The 19,460-nt window shown below is 41.0% G+C and overlaps 2 protein-coding genes across 4 annotated transcripts; both read right to left on the reverse strand.

Moving 5' to 3' along the window:
- Positions 1-7,043: 7,043 nt before the first annotated feature.
- ngb (neuroglobin) lies at positions 7,044-11,089 on the reverse strand. Of its 2 annotated transcripts, XM_041954199.1 has the most exons (5): positions 10,263-11,089; positions 9,912-10,136; positions 9,379-9,487; positions 9,163-9,282; positions 7,044-9,044 (listed from the first exon to the last, which is right to left on the reverse strand). In XM_041954199.1, the coding sequence occupies exons 2-5, from the start codon at positions 10,007-10,009 to the stop codon at positions 8,892-8,894; spliced, it is 480 nt and encodes a 159-aa protein (XP_041810133.1). In that variant the 5' UTR covers positions 10,010-10,136; positions 10,263-11,089; the 3' UTR covers positions 7,044-8,891. The 2 variants fall into 2 exon arrangements, with proteins under 2 accessions (XP_041810133.1, XP_041810132.1); XM_041954198.1 differs by having other exon boundaries at positions 9,912-11,089.
- Positions 11,090-12,349: 1,260 nt separating this feature from the next.
- On the reverse strand, positions 12,350-19,451 carry fam161b (FAM161 centrosomal protein B). 2 transcript variants are annotated; one of them, XM_041954156.1, is made up of 9 exons: positions 19,413-19,451; positions 17,865-18,086; positions 17,287-17,789; positions 16,693-17,006; positions 14,598-14,716; positions 14,334-14,501; positions 14,126-14,225; positions 13,890-14,041; positions 12,350-13,646 (listed from the first exon to the last, which is right to left on the reverse strand). In XM_041954156.1, the coding sequence occupies exons 2-9, from the start codon at positions 18,074-18,076 to the stop codon at positions 13,565-13,567; spliced, it is 1,650 nt and encodes a 549-aa protein (XP_041810090.1). In that variant the 5' UTR covers positions 18,077-18,086; positions 19,413-19,451; the 3' UTR covers positions 12,350-13,564. The 2 variants fall into 2 exon arrangements, with proteins under 2 accessions (XP_041810090.1, XP_041810089.1); XM_041954155.1 differs by having other exon boundaries at positions 19,231-19,429.
- Positions 19,452-19,460: the final 9 nt, after the last annotated feature.

Consider the following 19,460-nt stretch of genomic DNA (forward strand, 5'->3'; position numbering starts at 1 on the left):
TTGCTACAGTATTTTTGATGTCGTTGATATTGTGCTTTGGGTAGTGGGTGGGGGTCACTGGAGATTGGTCAAGGATTTACAGAGCTGTCCCACCATAATGAGAGTATTCCCTTATTATTGCTGTTTTGACTTTGTATGTGATCCATGCAAATGCAATTTGTTTTATTTATTTTAAAGGAATAGCATTTTGAATGTGCTACCTTGCTTTTTTGCTGAGCGTTAGGCAAAATAAGGAGGTCAGTACCACGCATGTCTGTACAATAAATATGAAGCTACAGCCAGCAGCTTGTTAGCTTAGCGCAAAGACTGGAAACAGGGGGAAATGGCTAGCACAAAGCTAGAGGCTCTGGCCACAGTAACATCCTGGAACAGCACCATGCCAGTAAATATCCCACACATAATTCCCAAAAACTGCAACATATATTTTTCACACTTTGAATATTTCTTTCAATTAAACAATTGAGATAAAACTTTAGAGCTTTAGAGGTGCTGGATGGCTTATCTGGTGCATTTAGGCTGAGTCTTGCTAGCAGTTTCCAGTCTTTATGCTAAACTAAGCTAATCGGCTACTGGCAGTAGCTTTATATCGCAGACAGATATGAGTGTCAATGTTCTCATCTAACTGTGGCAACAAGTTTGTTTCCCAAAATGTAGATTATCCCTGCAAGTTGTTCGAGATACAGGACAATAAGGAGGACTACCTGGAATAATGACGTTTTGGAAATATGCCATGGAGTACTTTCTCCTATTGCAAGACAACAATATGGAAATCTATAGAAGAATTTATTACACCCTGTGTTACTACGAAAGTTGTTATATTTAGGATTTTTAGTTGTAAAAATTATAAAATTATAGTAATTTGTTACCAAAATGGCTCAATATTGTTTATTTGTGTAGTGTTTGTCAAATGTTTATGTGCTAAAATTAAGTTTTCTTCCCAAATACAAACACTAAAATACAAGCACTATACCGTACCATCCTTTCAGTTCATGAACCTCCTCTGTGTGACACTCCACTGCATGTTGACTACTGTACGTTGTATAAATGAGGTATCCTTAGTAAGGTCACGTGCTGATCTCATTGGTTTACAGTCAGTCTATGTTTGCAAGTTTTGTATTTTGGGGATGTTTTTATTTCTTTGTGGTGGGATGAAGGTTTTTGCCATGAAACTGAATGTAAACTGACTGTAGTTCATTATTCATGTCTCTTGCTGTGCCTTGAACAAACACTCCCTTTCGTGTGACAATCCAGCATGGCCTGACGTATGCTGCATGGACTAAAAATTAAAGAGCGAGGAAACCGCCAAGAGTTAAAAACACAACAACAAACACAAAAACAACCCAGATTTTCTCTCAGCAGTCACTGGGTAGTTCACTGTAGTAGTCAACAGACAGGCAGTGAGCTCATCTAACAAGATATTGACAAAACAATCTTGTATCTTTCACACAAGGTCCACCCACTGCCTTTTTTCTGGAGCTTTCGACCATACCACATAGGCTTCATCAGCAGATTCGTTTCTTCAGTTGTCATGGAACTGTAGATGTTCATACTCTCCACTATTCTGTGCACGTTTAGGCATAAATGTTGAGCCTCACGGTCCATCCTTGACCTTTGAAACATGTTGACATCCACTCAAGCCTCACTTCCTCGCCTTTTCTGAAGCTTTTAAGAATAAACTATAACAATTTGTAAATCAAACTGGACCTGGAGAAGTCCTAAAGATAACCAGAATAATAGAAAGTTTGCACATCTACAGATCAATGTCAAGCAAGCGACTTTAATCTGCTGATGAAGACCATGTGATAAGTTCCAGAACAAGCAGGACAGAGGCCCTAATTGATTGATTTCTTTTTCAAGGTCCAGAACTGTCAAGCTCAACACTAAGCTTGCTCGATGCGTGTCTTTATGTCACTGCAGTTCTGTCGCTTTTTTAACATGATTCGTGTGGTTGCCTTGTTGGTGCCTTGTTGATTTCAATCAATATCTTTTCAGTTCTCAGCGGCCGTATTCTTTGATCATACAGGCCATGTTAGATGTGTGGCCGAGCTCCCTGTAGAGGATAAAAAAATATTTGGAAGCTGTTTATCCAGTGTCATTCCCATGCTTGTGATAAACAGTGACAGTGCTGTCATCAGTCAGTCTTCTTTGACTGGTTTTGGAGTCCAGCATGAGAGGGTTCATTATAATTTCAGTAATATAAAATCAAAAGCCTGTGACAGCATTTTCAAAAAGCTTTTCTTAACTTGTCCTTTTATAATATTGATGGCATATTATCGCCTAAAATTAAACGTATTTGCTCCGTTTTACGAGGAATCTAATTCTAGTTCATCATGCTGTATAAAACAGATGAAAGCTGGCATCAGAGAGAGTATGAAGTGGTCTGTGCAGAAAATCATGAAGAAACATCTATTTGGGGGGAAAAAAAACATCAAAGAGCATCTCAAAATTTCTGTCTCTGAACTGCCAACATGTCCTGTGGGTTTCTCTTGCAGAAGCTTGTTTCACAGATCATTAAATGTGCTTTCCTTTGAAAAATACAAAATAAAACTTATTAGGGTATTCTTAGCTCTAATGGCCATGCAAGGAGGGATTGTTCATTTTCATGCTCAACTAGTTTTATTGTATCCCGTCATGTCTGTTCATATACTGTCGGCTTGGCCATTCAGGGTCTATTTGGAGGTACATTAGCTTTCCAGACATGTCCGCTGGTTTTTGCTCTTGGTTATGAAATGCGTGTATCATCTTTATTTCATGTGTGACCAGCCTGCTGCAGAAGGTTGAGGTTAAGGGACGAACTGCGTTTGAGATTGATCTCTGTCAGGCAAACGAGTTTTCGTCTGTCAAAAGTGAAGTGCTGTGATCTGAAATTAAAATGAATTCAGCTCAATCCATTCATCTTGTGCCATGAACTCCTTATTGCTCTCCTCTACTGTGGTCTATGATGAAAGGTTTTTGGGAGGCAGTGATGTGGTAAGTAGTAGTCCAAGAGTGACTGTTCATGTGATGCCTTCAGGAACATGCAGAGGACATTGCAAACAGAGACACGGAGAACATGCAGAGGACATTTTGCATACAAAAACTGGTGTATGAATAATGTTAAAATCGGCCATTCAAAGGAATAGTTTTGGAATAGTAATAATTTGAAGCTACAGGAAAAATAAACTTTATTTGCTTGTTGGGAGTTACAGGAGAAGATTGACACCACTGTTGTGCTTATATATGAAGCTACCACCTGCAGCCAGTTAGCTTAGCTTAGCACAAAGACAGAAAAAGGGAAAATAGCTAGCCTTACTCTGTCCACATGTAAAAAAATACGTCTACCAGAATCTCTAAAGCTCACTTATTAACACATTATTGGTCTCTTTAATCCGTACAAAAGCCAAAGTGTATAAAACAACAATTTGTGGCTTAAAGGGAGCTATTGGGGGAAGTTACTGCGGTGAACCAAGAATTAGCCCCCCTGTAAAACTACAACCTGTCGTTTTTACAACATGTTCATTTGTGAGCTTAAGAGGTGCTGATAGTTGGATTTGTTTGCCTTTGAACAGAGCCAGGCTACTTTCCCTCTTTTTTCAGGCTTTGTGTGAAGCTAAGCTAACCGGCTGCTGGCTGTAGCTCCATATTTACCATGCAGGCGTGAGAGTGGTATCAACCCTCAGATTTCCCAAAATGTCAAACTATTCTTTTAAAGCCTGACAAAGTGTACGACTGATGACAGTGATTCCTGTGGACAGACCTTCTCTGCAAATGCAGTCACAGAGCAGATACCTAACAGAGCTTGGGGGGAGGCCGCTAATGAATGCAGGTGCATGTTAGCTCAGTGTTTGAAGCAGTGCGTCTGCATACAAACTAGTCTTAGGACAAGCCTCTGTAAATACGACAGGCCTCATTTGTCACTCAAACCACATCTGAGGGTGGATGGGGCAGTTAATTGCATGAGCATCTGCTTTTATCCAAACCACATTGGAAAGTGGTTGCACCATAGTGCCACTGGCAGATGCTGCTCCAGGAAAGTGGTGCACAAGTATGTTTTTTTTTCTGAGAGGCATCTCACACTGATTGATGTCATTTTTCTCCAGTGAGAGGGTTTGTGAGAAAAAACCAAACAAGATAACATGCCTGCCGTTATATACAGTGCTGCCTCGTTGCTAAGAGTTAGCCTACGAAAGAAGAAAGAAACGTCCCTGACATTTCCCCTGTCACCCGTGGCAACTGCTGAGAGCGTGCTTCTCAGTGAAAGGTGAATTCCTCTGGGTGCGTGGCCCGCCGCTCGCCTTTCTCCTGCCCAGATGCTTAGAATAGAAAATGTCTCTGCCTCCTGCAGCAAACATATTGTCACTCCCGTATGGGTTGTTGTGAGCATGCAAATGTTGCTTAATAAGATGGTGTTGTTTATTATTTACATAATATTGTGCCTCAAAGTAGTAGCCATTTTGTTAATAATCTTGAATCTCCCCAAGGGTCTATTTCAACAAACTTACATAAGAAACTTCATCTTTGACCTTGGAAACAATAGCTAATGCACCAATCTCACCATCTAGCAGCTGTTCAAGACCTTTTGATCATATCACACAATCCTTTATCAACTTTCAGTCTGACCCCAGTGCTGAGATTGTTTTGTCACTTCAGTGGAAAAGGTTTCACAGGGGGATTACCTTCAACAAGTCTCAATCAACAAGTGTCAGGTATAAATTGCCTTCCTCATTATATCAGCAAAAGCAAAAGGTGTCAAGAACGGTTATGTAACATAGCGCACCAGGTGGCTGCAGGACATACGACCATGGTTGCTGCATACCTAGAACCTTTGCATTTTTTTGTAATACCTGCTGAACAAACCCATCAGAGATGAATTACCAGTGGATTTAATTAGATGTCCCGCACCCACTCACTCACAGATATATTTGTCCTTGAAGGATTTGCAAAATGCCTTTAATTGAACTGATCCTCTTGACTGCTATTAAAGGATGAGACTGGCAACAGTGTATATTTTGACAACCGTCAGCAAATCGCATGAAAATACCAAACCAAACAATGTGTAGCTAAAGTAAATGAGCTGTAAATACAACATGATGTCTACACCGCCTGAATAGCAAAAGCAGCACGTTAGCGTAGCAACAGCAGCTTCAGCCCTCCATCTGTGCCTACACAAGATGCATTCAGGCACAACACTGAGTGTAGCTGATCTCTGCTCAGAACACAATACATAGAAAATAGAATTAAAACATAGAAATGCACTTTGGGTCGTGTTTGCATGAGTAAAGCATGGGCTGTTCTGCAGCCTGTGTTGACAGCTGTATAGATGTAAATAGAAGTGTAGTCTAACAACATTGCTGAAACACCTCCTGTGTCGCCATGCTGTAGAACACCGAATGTGTAGTAATCCGCATCTGAAAATAGTCCTGATTAGATACACAATTTATTTTGGTTTGAGTACCATTTGTTCAAAACTGCAGTGCTCAGCTGTTTCAGGAAATTACAAAGCCTTCTTAGAATTAAATTACATATTTGTTACAGTGTGTAGCAGCCACAGACAGGGTAGGGAATTCAGAAAGTATTGAGAGATTTTTCATGGGATTTGCTGCCAATCAGAAAATATATGAATAACTCTAGCATTAATCCTTGAACTGGTTGTCCCTCATGTTGGAAGGGACTGTTCTGCAGTCGCTGACAGACAGCTCATCCCCACTTTGTGGTGGTTGCTTAGCAGGCTTGTGTTGCAGACTCCTGCTCCTAGAAGAGCTATCAGAGCAAACCTTATTAGCCTGAGCCTGCATGAGCAGTCACTGTTCATTCCTCACTCCTCTCCACAGCATGATTTAGGGTGAGTGAGTGATTGAGCAATGCCTTGCTTGCCCCCTTCATCGGAAAAAACAAATGCACGCACACACACACACACACACAGGACTGTGGACCATCACTTAACAGTTGCCATGACAACGTTCAATACCCCTTCATTCCAAAACACATTGCAGACTTTCTAAAAATAATGTGTGTTGTCTTTTCACGCAGACTCCTCTCCAGACAGCCTTCAGAGCAAATCCGCACATACTACAAGGTAGGACTGTAGAAGTATAGGGGCTGATTAATGAATTACCACAAGGGAAATGAGCATCAGCTGTACTTCAGTCAGTCGCTTATTGAATTTTGTTGCAATCTAACCATTGGTTGGTGACCTGAGAGGCGTCCAGGTCACAGTCTCCATGAAGCCCAGTGGCTAGACAGCTCCGGCTCAGCGTCGTTCTGGAGGGTGAAGCGAGACACGGAGCATGGAGCAACATAAATACAGCAGACTCTCAGCGGGACAGAGAGAGTGAGGATAGTGTTGGGAGTGCAGGGAGACAGATTAAGGCCATGTCAGCCACTGCTCCAGCAGCAGAACAGACAGCCAGCTCATGGATGTGACTTTTACAATGATATAACCAAATTGTATATCTGGGAGAAATGAGCGCTGTGTATCCAGATAGCTCTCTTCAACGCCCATCTCCACTTCTTCTGACTACAACGGCTTCACCTACAGCATACACATACAACTGAAATTCAAGCTAAACTACCTACATGGATTATACTTGTTTCTTGGAAGAAAATAAAAACAAAACAATCCAGGCTGCGAATAACAGAGTGGCAAATTTGTGAATTTCCTATCAGTTTAGTGAAATTCTGTAAACAATCTCGATGTGACATTGTGCAGTTGCATGAGTAAGTGGGCTGATGTGCCTGAAGTCGCCCTCGTCTCTGTAGCCAAGAGCGATGAGCCATTCGCTGCTTGGATCTTATGTAACACTAGGGGATGGGCTGTCAGCAGGAAGGAAATCAAGCATCGTGTGATTGATTTCAAATGCAGACCATTGTGTTGTAACCACCATCAGTCTGTGACAATCTGAGAGCGAGAGGAAAACACACTGACCTCGTTTAGCAGTAAAATATCCACAGAAGTTCACTTTATTTAGTCTCAAGTAAGCACACAACATTTTTTCTTTCAAAGTGTAGGATGGAATCCAGGTTACAAAGAGTGCGTGCTTGCATTAACTCTAATAATAATGTGCGTTTTTGGTTGAAGGATAACTAGGTGAAGTCATCGCTGTTCAGTAGCAGCTGATAATGATGAGGTAGACAGTGACACACCCAATAAGTACAGAGCTGGATGTTAACGGGATAACATGCCAGTTGTCAGTCATGCCTGCTAAAAAGAACTAATGTCAGGTAATTGCAAACAGAGACACAGAGAACCACAACCTGCATAGGGCTGTGTACTGGTACTAAGAAAAGAATCACTACAAACACACCACCTACACAGTCAGTTAATAAAGATCACACCTGTGGGCTGGAAAGTATAGACTGAACATACTATGCAGGATTAAAATAGTTCAATAGAAAATTCTGCCTTTAGAATTTTCTGTAAGGATTGCACATTTAGAATTAACAATATTTCTATTATTCTGATTAAATGAAAGATATACTGTACAGTACATCACATTTGAAAAAAATCAACCCTTTTTAACTACAAGTACATTTCAGAATATAAAAATAAACTTTATAAATGTAAACTCAGACTAAAGCGATAATAACCACATATCAGCAGCTTGGATTTACAGTTGTATGGTGTTATTATCTAATACTTGGCACACTGTTGCTAGGTTACTTGGCATTATGACCATGAATGTAAATCACAGCTGAGGACGATACATACAGTGTTATGGTAGCAAGAATAATAACACACATATTGGACAGTGTCGGCACACGGTATCTCTGTATTGATTGTTGTGTTAAGAAATTAAAAGGGAAATCAATTAAGTTTGTCTTTGCAAAACAAATATTCACTTCCGGCCTCGCTTCCATTCAGAAGCTCCGTGCTGGAGAAGCACAGGCCCCTCTAAAGCTGAGGTAATACTACGTTTGTAGCCACAACAACACAGTTTATAAGCATTACTGAGATTAGCGACTACGGTACAACAAAACTACTCTACGCTAACAATGACTGGAAAAGAACAAAGATGTTCAATTTCCTCCGAGATGCCCTTTAACTTTCAAACTCTAAAAAGGTTACATAACAGTCTATTAGTTAGAGTGTAACAGTCAGCTGAAGCCTATTAAAATATTCACAACCTCTAATGAGAGCATCACACACACCATGTCGAGTAAGGTGCACGCGGAGGCCTTAACAGTCAGATCTCTGAAGAAAGAGTGTAACAGTTCTTGTCAGCATCTATTGAATATAATTTTTAACAGCTGTCATCAATAGGTTAAATGTTAGCTTACAAAGTCGCACACAAAAAGAGGTGTAATGATGTGTAATATCAATAGAAAACACTATTACTAACAGTAATGCTTGTGATTAAGATGACAGGATTTTCTTATGTAAAATCACATTGCTTTGTCCCAAAACTTTTAATATGTTTTGTAAAGTATCACTGTGTCCCAGTTAGATAGAGAGCTGCCCATCCCGGCCACAGTAACTATCACAGTTTGAGTAGTGTGTGATGCCAAAATATAATATCTAGTGTTTCACAATTGTGCAACTCTTTTAAGATACATCACAAAGACCACTACAGTCACTGTTATCATTTGAGTAGCTATATCAAAGCAGTTATGTACAAAGAGACTCAACAGTTGTTGCTTGTTCTCAGTGTGACGCTCAGATTACAGGTCCAGACTTAGAAGGACTGAAGCAGGCTGGCTCAGATCCTCACAGCTGTGCAGCAGCACTGCCTGGTAGCTAAACATCCACAGCAAAGAAAATAAACTCTGCGATTGGTCAATCCAATTGTAAAGTGTAACCACACCGTACATTTGCTTCGCTACGTGACCCCACTCACAGAGCAAATGTACAGCATTCCACGGCAACCACGTCGAGTGACTTGACAGCATCTGCTCAGCAGCTCCCGCTGTGCGCCTCAGTCAGCCTTGTCCTCGCCGTTCTTGGCCCACCCTCGGCTCATGGCTGCTACCACGATGCTGTACATGTTGAGCCAGGCTTGACGCAGTGGCGCCGTGTAGGCCTGGCCCAGACTGCACTGCAGCATGTAGAGAAGGGACTCACCCACCATCTGAAGAAGTCCAAAACCAACAAGAACACAAAGACAGAAAAAAAGCTTTTTTTTTTCCACAGCTCATTCAGTTGTGAAACAGCTTTTTGAGAGTTGTATTATGAAACGTTGGTCCTACAGCAAATGACTGGGTGTTGACTCCCACTGCCTGATGCTTCCTCCCGAGGTTGAGCAGGAAGTCCTCCAAGGAGTGAAGGTCATCCAGGTGGCTGACCGCTGCATCGATCACAAGCATCACCTGGCATCACATGCAAATACACATACAGAGTGTTCAAAACTGTACACAAGTACATGCTGTGTACTTGCAGCGGTCACTGCAGTGAACGGAGCTCACCTTGGTGACATGTTCCAGGAACTCCGGGCTGGAGAGGCAGTCTTGTGTGGAGCCACAGTTTGTACTGTAGTGGAAAAGACTGAGGAGCGCGGGGTCCAGCTCAAACAGTCTACCACAAACAAATACCACACTGTTCTATAGGTGTATACACACGGCATGGGTTGCCAAACAGCCACACACACACACAAAATCAATCTGTCAATCATACATCTACAAATCTGTCCTGCCACTCTCTGCGTTAGCGGCAGCTGTGTCAAAGTAAATTGTGGATTATTGCAGTCTGTCGCCAAGCAACAAGTCAAGCTTCCGGTCGCTGCGTGGTGAAAGTGTGCAGCGAAGGATCTAGCTTGATTCTCTCTCCACACCTGATACATACTCTAGCACCACAGCTATTAAATAACAACACAAAAAACAAGCAAGACATATTAATTTTTGTTGTGACAGGATAACCACAGAGGACAACATTTTCTCCACTCACAAGTCACTTTACCGTCCGGTTGCATTGGAATCATGCTGATTGTGTAAAACGTTACCTGGAAAACAAGATGACACCATGAGGAACTTTGTTCTTGCCCAGGCTCTCCCAGCTGCCTCGGATCAGCTCCTTGTCTTTCCCTGACAGCTTCTCCATCCTCCCTCAGGCTGTAAACACGAGGCAAGTTCTTCTAGAGGGGAAACACACAACTCCTCTACAGGACAAGAAGGCTCAGTTTGAGGAAAGCCATAACATTTAATCCATGGACTTCCGCCAACCCCACCTGGAAAACAAAGCGGAGCATCAAGTGAGCATAACACAGCTGATTTGCCAGTAATGTTTCAGAGATAAAGAGTGGGACATGGCTGCAGGATGATTCCCAGGCTCGAGACACACAGACATACTGTACCTTCTTGAGGTCAGTCTTCTCTCTGAACTTCTCCTGGTGCAGTCAGGGGTCTGTGTGTGTGTGTGTGTGTGTGTTTGAGTGTATTTGTGTGTGTGCAGGCAGCAGCCTTGCCTGACACTCTGGTGCACTTGCGCTCTCTTTCCCCCGGCCCACGGTGCAGTCAGGGAAACAAGTTGTGCCACGCTCTTATCTGTCACACTGGCTGCTATCTCTCTCTCCCCTTCCCGTTTGCCTCTTGATATGCTCTCTCTCCAGCACTGGGGATATTATTCATGCCACTGAAGGAGAAAAAGAGGGATCTCGCTCTTGTGATCCAGAGAGGCTGTAGCAAGCCACAGCTCCTCCTGCAGGTGAACCGAGGACTAAAACTTACCAAGACTATACATGCACGCACACAACATAAACTGCACTTAAGAAAAATACATGGCCTTTGCGCTTTTACTTCATAATCAAGAGAATTTAAATAAACAAGAAATTAAGACGAACAACAAAATAACCAGAAAGCACAGCACAAGCATTTGGCGCAGTGCAATTGCTGATGTTTTAAGGCAGGTGAAAGGCTCAGTAAAAACAGGTTTGAACCCAAAAAAACAGCTCTGAGACCAGTTGGCAAAATTAGAATTTCAAGTTTACACAAGGTCGAAAACAGGCTAAAGGCAAAACGAGGCAGGCAGCAGAGATAAGGCAAACTTATCTAATAGAGGATCAGGCTGGAGAGCAGGGGTCCTAAAGGCAGGCAAAAGGTTATAACACGCATAACTCAAGCAGGCGGAGAATAAGTGGAGTTGGGCTGGAATATATGCTACTGGGCTGATGGGGAAGTGGTAACAGGTGGGTGGGGGAGATCAGGTGATGGAGAATGACAGGAGCACACAGGTTACTGCAGGGCAGGTGGGAGTGGAATGATCTGAAACAACAGGAGAGTTAGCACATGGGGGAGGAAAAAGGCAGACGAGGAAAATTTGAGAGCAGGAATTGGCTGACACTGTGACAGTGAAGTCCATTTGAGGCCTATATCATCTATTCTAGGGTGTGTCCTCAACTGCCTACATTTGCAACCCATGCATTTCCAGAATTAAAAGTGTGGGAATTTTTATATCGTTCGGCGGCTGGAATAATAAAAGACCTGAACGCACCACCTTGGCGAAATTATATTGTTCATATGCTGAGCAGAGCCACTCCTCAAACAGCGTGATCATAACATTCGCTGGCCAAGTGCACAGCCTCTCATTAATCTAAATGAGATGTGTATGTTCCCTTTCTCAGCTTCCACTCGCATCCGAGGCGCTACAGTTTGTTTAAAGAGATGTCACAGGCGTCTGCTCCCTCCTGCATTTCGCAGGACACGGGGTCTCACTCGGATAATACCCAACAGGTTGAGAGAGATTGGCTTTGTTTTCAGACTTGCACCGGGGAAGTCAGAGGGGCACAGCTCTCTCCTGAGGGATTTCGAGGCAGAGCGGGGAGATACACGGTTCCCATGACAACCTGACAGGATGAAGCCCTTGAAGCATCGTCATGTGATGTATGAGATCTCGAGGAAGGGACTGTGTGATCATTTATTACATGTATAAGTACTATGTAATAACATTTTAGCTTTTCCGCTTTTTTCATATTTTTAATAATGCAAAATTAATCATATGCTTATTTTAATACCCGGACAGTCACGTTACTGTCACCTTGTAGAGATGCAGTCTGACAGCTCAACATTGTCTTGTAATTGCATGAAATATATTAAGCTGTTAACCCAATTGTACAACCCCAATTCCAAAAAAGTTGAGACACTGTATAAAGCAAAAATAAAACAGAAAACCATAAATAGCAAATAATTTTTGACATATACTCAATGCAAAACAGTGCAAAAACAATATGTTTAATGTTTCATGATGGCAGCAACACAGTTCAAACAAGGACAGGAGCAACAAAAGACTGGGAAAGTTGTGGAATGCTCCAAAATTCCTCAGGTAAACAGGTTCATTGGTAGGTATGAAAGGGGCATCCTTGTCGTCCACAAGCAAGGATGGAGCGAGGTTCATCCCTTTGTGAACACATGATTGTATAAAAGATGTTACAACATGGGCTCAGGAACACCTCAGAAAACTGTCAGCAAACACAGTTCATTTGCAAATGACTGCATTCTGTTTTTATTCATGTTTTTCACAGCATCTCACCTTTTTGGGGGGTCCCGGTTGTACATTTAAAACGAAGCACTCATTTTACCTCAAGATGAATTACTTCACAATTTTTAATGATGTCTTGATCTGAACTTGTGCAAACATTGCCTTCACTAGCTTCAGTGTACAGTGACACAGTTGCCTACAAAAGGTCTGGGTGCTTTCTGGTACGAACACTATGATTACATTTTGATTATGATTATATAGATTTTCAGACAGTCTTGTGTGGCTTGTATGTAAAAACGAATTCTTAAATTCCTGGCAGTCAGCTGTATAAGCACAAGTGGAGGTCAGCGTATAAGCGTATTTGATGTGGATCTATGGGCTTGGAGCAGCCCACTGAACTGGTCTCAGTGCACTGTTTATTTAGCTGGCAGTGTGGCTGTAGAAACAAGTGGGAACTTTCACCCAACCATCTGAGAGAGGCCCATGTCAGACGCTTAGTGTCCTTAGGAGACCTGCCCAATTAAAAATATATATACATTTATATATATTTTTTTAAAGAAAATACAACTAAGAGCAGAGACAGATAAATATCTCACTGTAAAACTATAATCTTGTACCTAATTTAATATATCTGAAGCTTGTTTTAGAGCCGGTAAAACACAAAATAATGTTACAGAAACAGTGGTCTCAAGTGGTGTTCTCATTTTGTTTGTGAACCGTTTACTCTGGTAACCAAGTGTTCATCATCCTCTAAATTGCAGCGTTCATATTCCTTTGCAAAACTGTTGTTGTAAAACCAAAAGTAGCTTTTAATTTTCAGTTTAATCGACTTGAAAGCAGATTGTGCGCACGCGCGCGCACACACACATGCACGTGCACACACACATGCACGTGCACACACACACGCACACACACACGTGTGTTAAACTCAAAACATATAAAATATTGACCACTTAGGAACTTATACAGTTCTATAAGCTTTTATTTTCTTTCAGTTGTAATCCCTGACATTTGTGATTGTGTAGTCCAGATGTTTTGTAATTCCATAATTTACAGTTCCACATCTTAAACTATCAAACGCTTGGTACGGATAGTTAGCCGTGACATGAATCATTTTTGAGGACAGTGTTGTTTTCTAGCGGAGAGGCCACAAAAAACTCTGTGCCGCCTGAACCTTTTTGATCATGGCATTTCTTCTCCTTTGGACTTCACGCTCCTCTCTTCCACATCTTCAATTTTCTCCCCGTCGTCTACATTTTCTTCCCTAAATCAGACATGTTGGGTTAGAAAATGGCTATATTGTAATTACATCGAACTTTTGCTTGGCTACAGTATTTGCCTTTTCTTCGCTAAAGACTGCTGGGCAAGCTCAGAAAATTATGTAATGTAACATGACCAAACCACATGAAGTCCTTGGCTCTCCGGCACCAGTGCTATTCATACTTTGACCGGACACAGTGGTATTACATAGTGGATGAACAAAACTAAAAATTCTCACGATACATACCTGCTATGAATGTCATTCTGGTATGTATCGTGCCCAGATGATGTTGATGCTCCTTCAGCTGCTTCTCCATTTTCCTCAACAAATTGCTCCTTCAAGCCAGCGTTTTTCAGCTTGTTCCTGTAAGTCTGCTCTGCGTGAGCCTTTGCACTTTTCTGGCAGTAAAAACTCAAAGTTATGATGGAGGGGCATGTCATTTACAACATGGTGTTATCTCCTCAGCTTTCTATGTCACTTACCTGTTTCACCTGTTCGAATAAATAAGGCCGATCACTGACTCGTGCCTTCATATCCCGTAACTCCCTCATGTACTCTCTCATCCTTTGTTGGTCAGCCGCCCTTCATGTAAGATTATAGTTTGAGCTACTGTGGCAGGCGGTTGTTGTGATGTGAGATACAAAGGTTGCAAAATTGGAGAATGAATGGTCTCACTTGACCAGAACTCACCGATGCTGCTGCAGTTTTTCATCATGCACTTCTTTCAAGCTGCTGTGTGGGTCCAACAACTTTGCATGAAGTGTGACTGTCTTCTTCATCGCCTGGGACCTCATTTGGTGCTTCCTCAACCAGTCTGCACTCTCCTGATCCTTACTATCCCTCATCTCCATTGACTTTCTGTGACGGTAAAAAATATTCTTTATGTTTGGGGGATTGAAGTATTTAGCATGTATAAACTATAGAGAGAGAAAAAATCTGAAGTTCCAAAGTCACCTGACAGCCATGCAGCGCTTCCTCACAGCATCTGTGATGTATGTGGGGAGTGTGTCTGTGGACAATGATGTTAAGGTGCCAAGTGACTTGCTTCTGCTGAGGTTACTTATTTTTGGTACCTGTAGATGAGAGGGGAAGAAAAGTTAACATTTTCATTAAACAAATTGAGAATTAACTTCGAAATAAAACCTGACAGGGTGGAGTAGTAACACCAGCAAAGTATACAGGCAGATGTAAGCATGAAGCCTTTATACAGACATGCCAGATCTGTGCAGTGAGTTGAGACTGGTATTGAAGCTTTTTTGTCAGATAATACAGCAAAGAATGACTCAGAGTAGCAAAACTGGTTCATCAATTCGTGAAAAAAAGTACTGTAGGAGAACTAGGGAAGGCCTGTAAATAAACGATTAAGTAATTAAGTAAGTACTAATTAACATGCTCAGGAATAATGGATTTCGTTCTCTCTAAAATGTAATTTTCAGTGATCAATACAACACATTTCAACAATATGCAGAGAGTTTGATGTAAATGCTTATGAAGTTCATCATAAAATAATGTTTCTGTTGCTTTGTTTTTTCCAGAGAAACAATTCACTATAAATCTGCAAGTTTCTGTAGTTATAGGTTTATTAACTATGAAGATATTTTGTCCAGTTACTTATGTGATGTTAATCTCAACACCTTCAGCAACAAGGCTGAATACATCTCTTTATAGCATTAGTTAAATCAGCCAGCCCATAAACGTCTGACATGGTTCATAATAAACCAAACTACCCTTCAGGGACATTAAAGCTTTACTCTACTCTAAAATAGATCTTTGGTAATTGTATAATTTTGGGTGAATCATCCACCCAGATGAAATTCAATTAACACACACACATTTTATATATATATATATATATATATATATATATATATATATATACACACACACACACGTGTGTGTATATATGTATGTATACACACACACACGTACACACACACCTATATATGTATATATGTATATATACATACACACATATATATACACACACACACACACACACATAGGGATGGGCCTGTGAAATATGTGATGAATCTCATAAAAAAGGCTTCTCCACTTAAACTGAGGGAAAAAAAAGGGAACAAATATTACATGGTTGTATGTCAGGCGCTGCAGAAATGGGGCCTTGGTTAAACTTGACAAATTATGAGGTGGAGAAAGTTTGAAATATAACTGTTGAAGGGTGGAGAATATTCCCTCTATGAAGAGGGCCCACTGTACATATTTTAAATAGCTTTACAGTTCCACAACTGAGGGGACTGGTCTGAAAGACCTCAAGAAATAACAGATATGCCATACAAGAACTTAACCCATCCAATAAATCTTTTATCATCAAACAAATTACTCACAAGGACACAGAAAAGAAAGTCAAACGTGCCCAGGTCAGAGTCCTTTGTCACATTTTATGAAATAAACACTGAGTGTTGAGGAGACCACAGGAATACATGAAAAACTGTAGAGTAAACATCTGTTCTTATTAGGCCTGTTATTGCATATTTGGTGCAATCATAGTGATATACACTTTTTTAAATGAGCAAGGATTTAGGTAATCAGCACTGTTTGTCATGTGGAACATTACAGGCTTTAAGGGAGGCTAGTTGTTTCCTACCCCCCTTGAAAAAGAGAAGTGGTGGGTGGATGTGTTTCAAACCATCCATCAAGCAGAGAAATAATGTAAAACTACAACGTGAAGCCATCTGCTGCTTTGGAGCCCTGGATGTCTTCTTCTTATGTAATTCCTCTAGAGACAGTGGCTCTTCAAAACAGGCATTATCTTTTACACTTTACTGATGTAACATTTTCGAGAGAGTCATGAATTCATTCTCAGCCCCTTGCCTACCACAATAACCACCTCGGACAAATCTGTTGTTGTTGACTTTGAAAATTCTACAAAACTTGAATTAGATTTGTGAATCAAAGCAAGAGAAACTGAAATAAAATTTGGTCACATTCTGAGAAGTGACCAAACTGCATTGAAGTGAATGAAGGAATAACAAAATTTAACAAATTCTCATGGTAAAAACAACAGGTCTGGGGTAAAGAAATGTTTTACCTGTGAGTTTTCAGGGCTCATCTTCCTTTGCCTTGCAGGGAGAGCTGATGTCCTCAGATAGAAGGGCTGACATTTAATCAAAGTGTCTTTACTCTGTGTCTTTCTCAGCACCGCTGTCTGCAAGGCTTTGTGCAGCTTGCTGAAATCAGGGACCTGGTGGATGATTTTGGGTTGGAAGCTGGGCCTCTCATCCAGGAATCCCAACTTTTCCTTCCTGCTGCGCTCAGCAGTGCGAAGTTTCGGGCTGCCTGACAGTGCAGGACTCTTGTTTCCCACTCTTGTCTGACTGGGGACTCGTCTGCAAAGCTCCTGGTCTGCACAGAATATCAATAAGGTACAGTATGCCAATGCATAGAGTGTATCAGACATACTGTGTACATGCATCCAATATTACATGTTATAAAGAACGGTATAATACAAACTCACAGAACAAAGAACTGCTTTTGCTTGTATACAGGCTGTTGAGAAGCCAGCGTTGTATTGTGACAGATTGTGTTACAAAGAATCCGATCTCTACATATTTTCACATGAATTCCAATTATTAAACCAAACACTCCATTGGCCAACATCAGCCCTTCAGAAAAGTTGACTCACCTTTCAGCTCAGGATCTGAAGAATCCTTTACCTCTTTGTGAGGAGGTTTCTTAGCAGGAGCAGCCTTGTTTACCTGGTCATGTGACACCTGGTTCACCATTGCTATCAGCTTCTCCCTTTTCTCTTCTTCTCTCTCCTGGAAGCTGAACGGTTTTTGAATGGAGAGCAAGAAGTCCCTCCTCTGCTCATGGCCCTGCTTCCTCTTCTTATCCCTCATCTCCATCATCTCCTGATAGAGGGGCTGAATAACATGGGTCGGTACAGGGAGAGCGCAGAACTTCTTCTGACACTCATCTTCGTCCTCTTCCTCTTTGCTCATCTGTGTTGTTTTGGGTGAAGCTAACTGTTCACACTGTTGAGTCCTGGTAGGACTCAGCGTGGAAGTCCTGACTGAACAATGCATTCGGTTTGTTGGAGATAGCAAGGTGGGAGAAGTTGAGTTAAGCCTCTCTGACTGTGCAGTCAGGGCTGATGTAGAGTTGGATTTCCTCATTCCTGCACGTCTGAAACAAAGTAAAAAAAAAATATGAAATAGATATAATTATGACAAAACATACAAGACATTTGACGAAACATACTTGGCCTGATTGATTATTTTATTTTCATCAAAGGAGTAGTGGTCTGTTGACAGTAGAGCGTTCTGATGAATTCTCCTATCCAGCTCCTCTCTCTGTCTCCTCTCTGTCTCCTGCAGCTGCTGCCTGAGCGCCTCTCTCAGGGCCTTTAGCTGCTGCTGCAGCATTAGCTCTGATCTGAGTCCATCCTCCAGCAAGGTTTCCAGCTTTGACATGACCTGTGAACTAACACAAAACAGGGAGAGAAAAGTCAGAGAAAATCTAAGTCCAAGCCGTGAAAGGCTGTTTATTCCTGTAAAATAATAAGATGTGATTTGTGACAGAATAATACACATTCTGAGTTTGCAAATTAAGCAAGGAAAAGAAGAATTTGACATTACCTGCTCCCTTCTCAAAGTAAATAAATAACATATATGGTCTACCAAAATGCTCAACAACCTGACAAGACATGTGTACACACGTGAAAACACACACACACATGGAGACAGAAAACTTAATACAAACATTATTCACAAAGTACAAACAGTCCAATTACTTGATCTCTGTACATTTTCTTAAATTTAATAATACTTGATCATTTTAAATAGGCCAGTAATTAGTTAACTGATTAACGGGTGGACAGAAAATTAATAACAATTAATAATAAATAATAAAATTGATAACCGATTATTAGTGTATGTGATTTTCTCAAGCAGAAAAATCAGTATTCTCTGATTCCAGCTCATCAAATGTGAATATATGTTGGTTTTATTAGTTGTGAATGGTTTCTTGAATGTAAATTGAATGTCTTTAGGTGTGAATATTGATTGAGGTGTGAAAAAGTGATTATTGGAGGGGAAAAAAAGAAGAAAATCTACAATGAAAATAACTGTTAGGTGCAGCTATAATCTTAAATCATAAGAATCTGCTGTTTTTCTCAGTGTTGTGTCTTAATGAACTGAAAACCTTTGGGTTTTAGACTGTTGGTTTGGATATTTCAATATATTTGAGAACATCCCCTGGAACTCTGGGACATTATAATGAGCAGTTTTCATTATTTTTTTTTAGGAATTTTACAACAGTACTCGTGGGTGACTCATATCTTAAGAAATAATAATCAGGTTACCCTATTTGGTCTTTATATTTTTAAGGCTTGCTCATATAAAAAGTTTGTGTAAACGGGTTACCATGACAACCAGACCTCCGCACTCTTAACGTAGTGTCCAAAGTCGATTGATGGACACGTATTTAGCGTTAGCTAAGATAAGTTTATACACGTATTTACTTTCATACTTTTCATACTGCTTCCTATTTTCTGCCATTAAGAAACACACGGTAAAACATTAAATCAATGATAAATAAAAGGCAGTAATAACAATGAGCCGCCAACCTGGTAAAAGACGAGTTTTAGGAAGTGTTTCTGGCGTCGAAGCGTCTCCCAAACTAACGGTGAATCTCCGCTGATGAGACACTCTACGTCTTATTTGGTAAGCTAATGAAATGCTGCGGAAATGAAGTTGAAATAAAGCCTTTTCTGTTACTCTTGAAACGACGCAAGTGTGTTTTACTCACTCTTACTCCTCCGTTTTGGTAGCATTAGCACTGTTTGTGGACAGAAGC

Source organism: Chelmon rostratus, chromosome 15 (assembly GCF_017976325.1).
Source record: "Chelmon rostratus isolate fCheRos1 chromosome 15, fCheRos1.pri, whole genome shotgun sequence".
Lineage (NCBI taxonomy): Eukaryota > Metazoa > Chordata > Actinopteri > Chaetodontiformes > Chaetodontidae > Chelmon > Chelmon rostratus.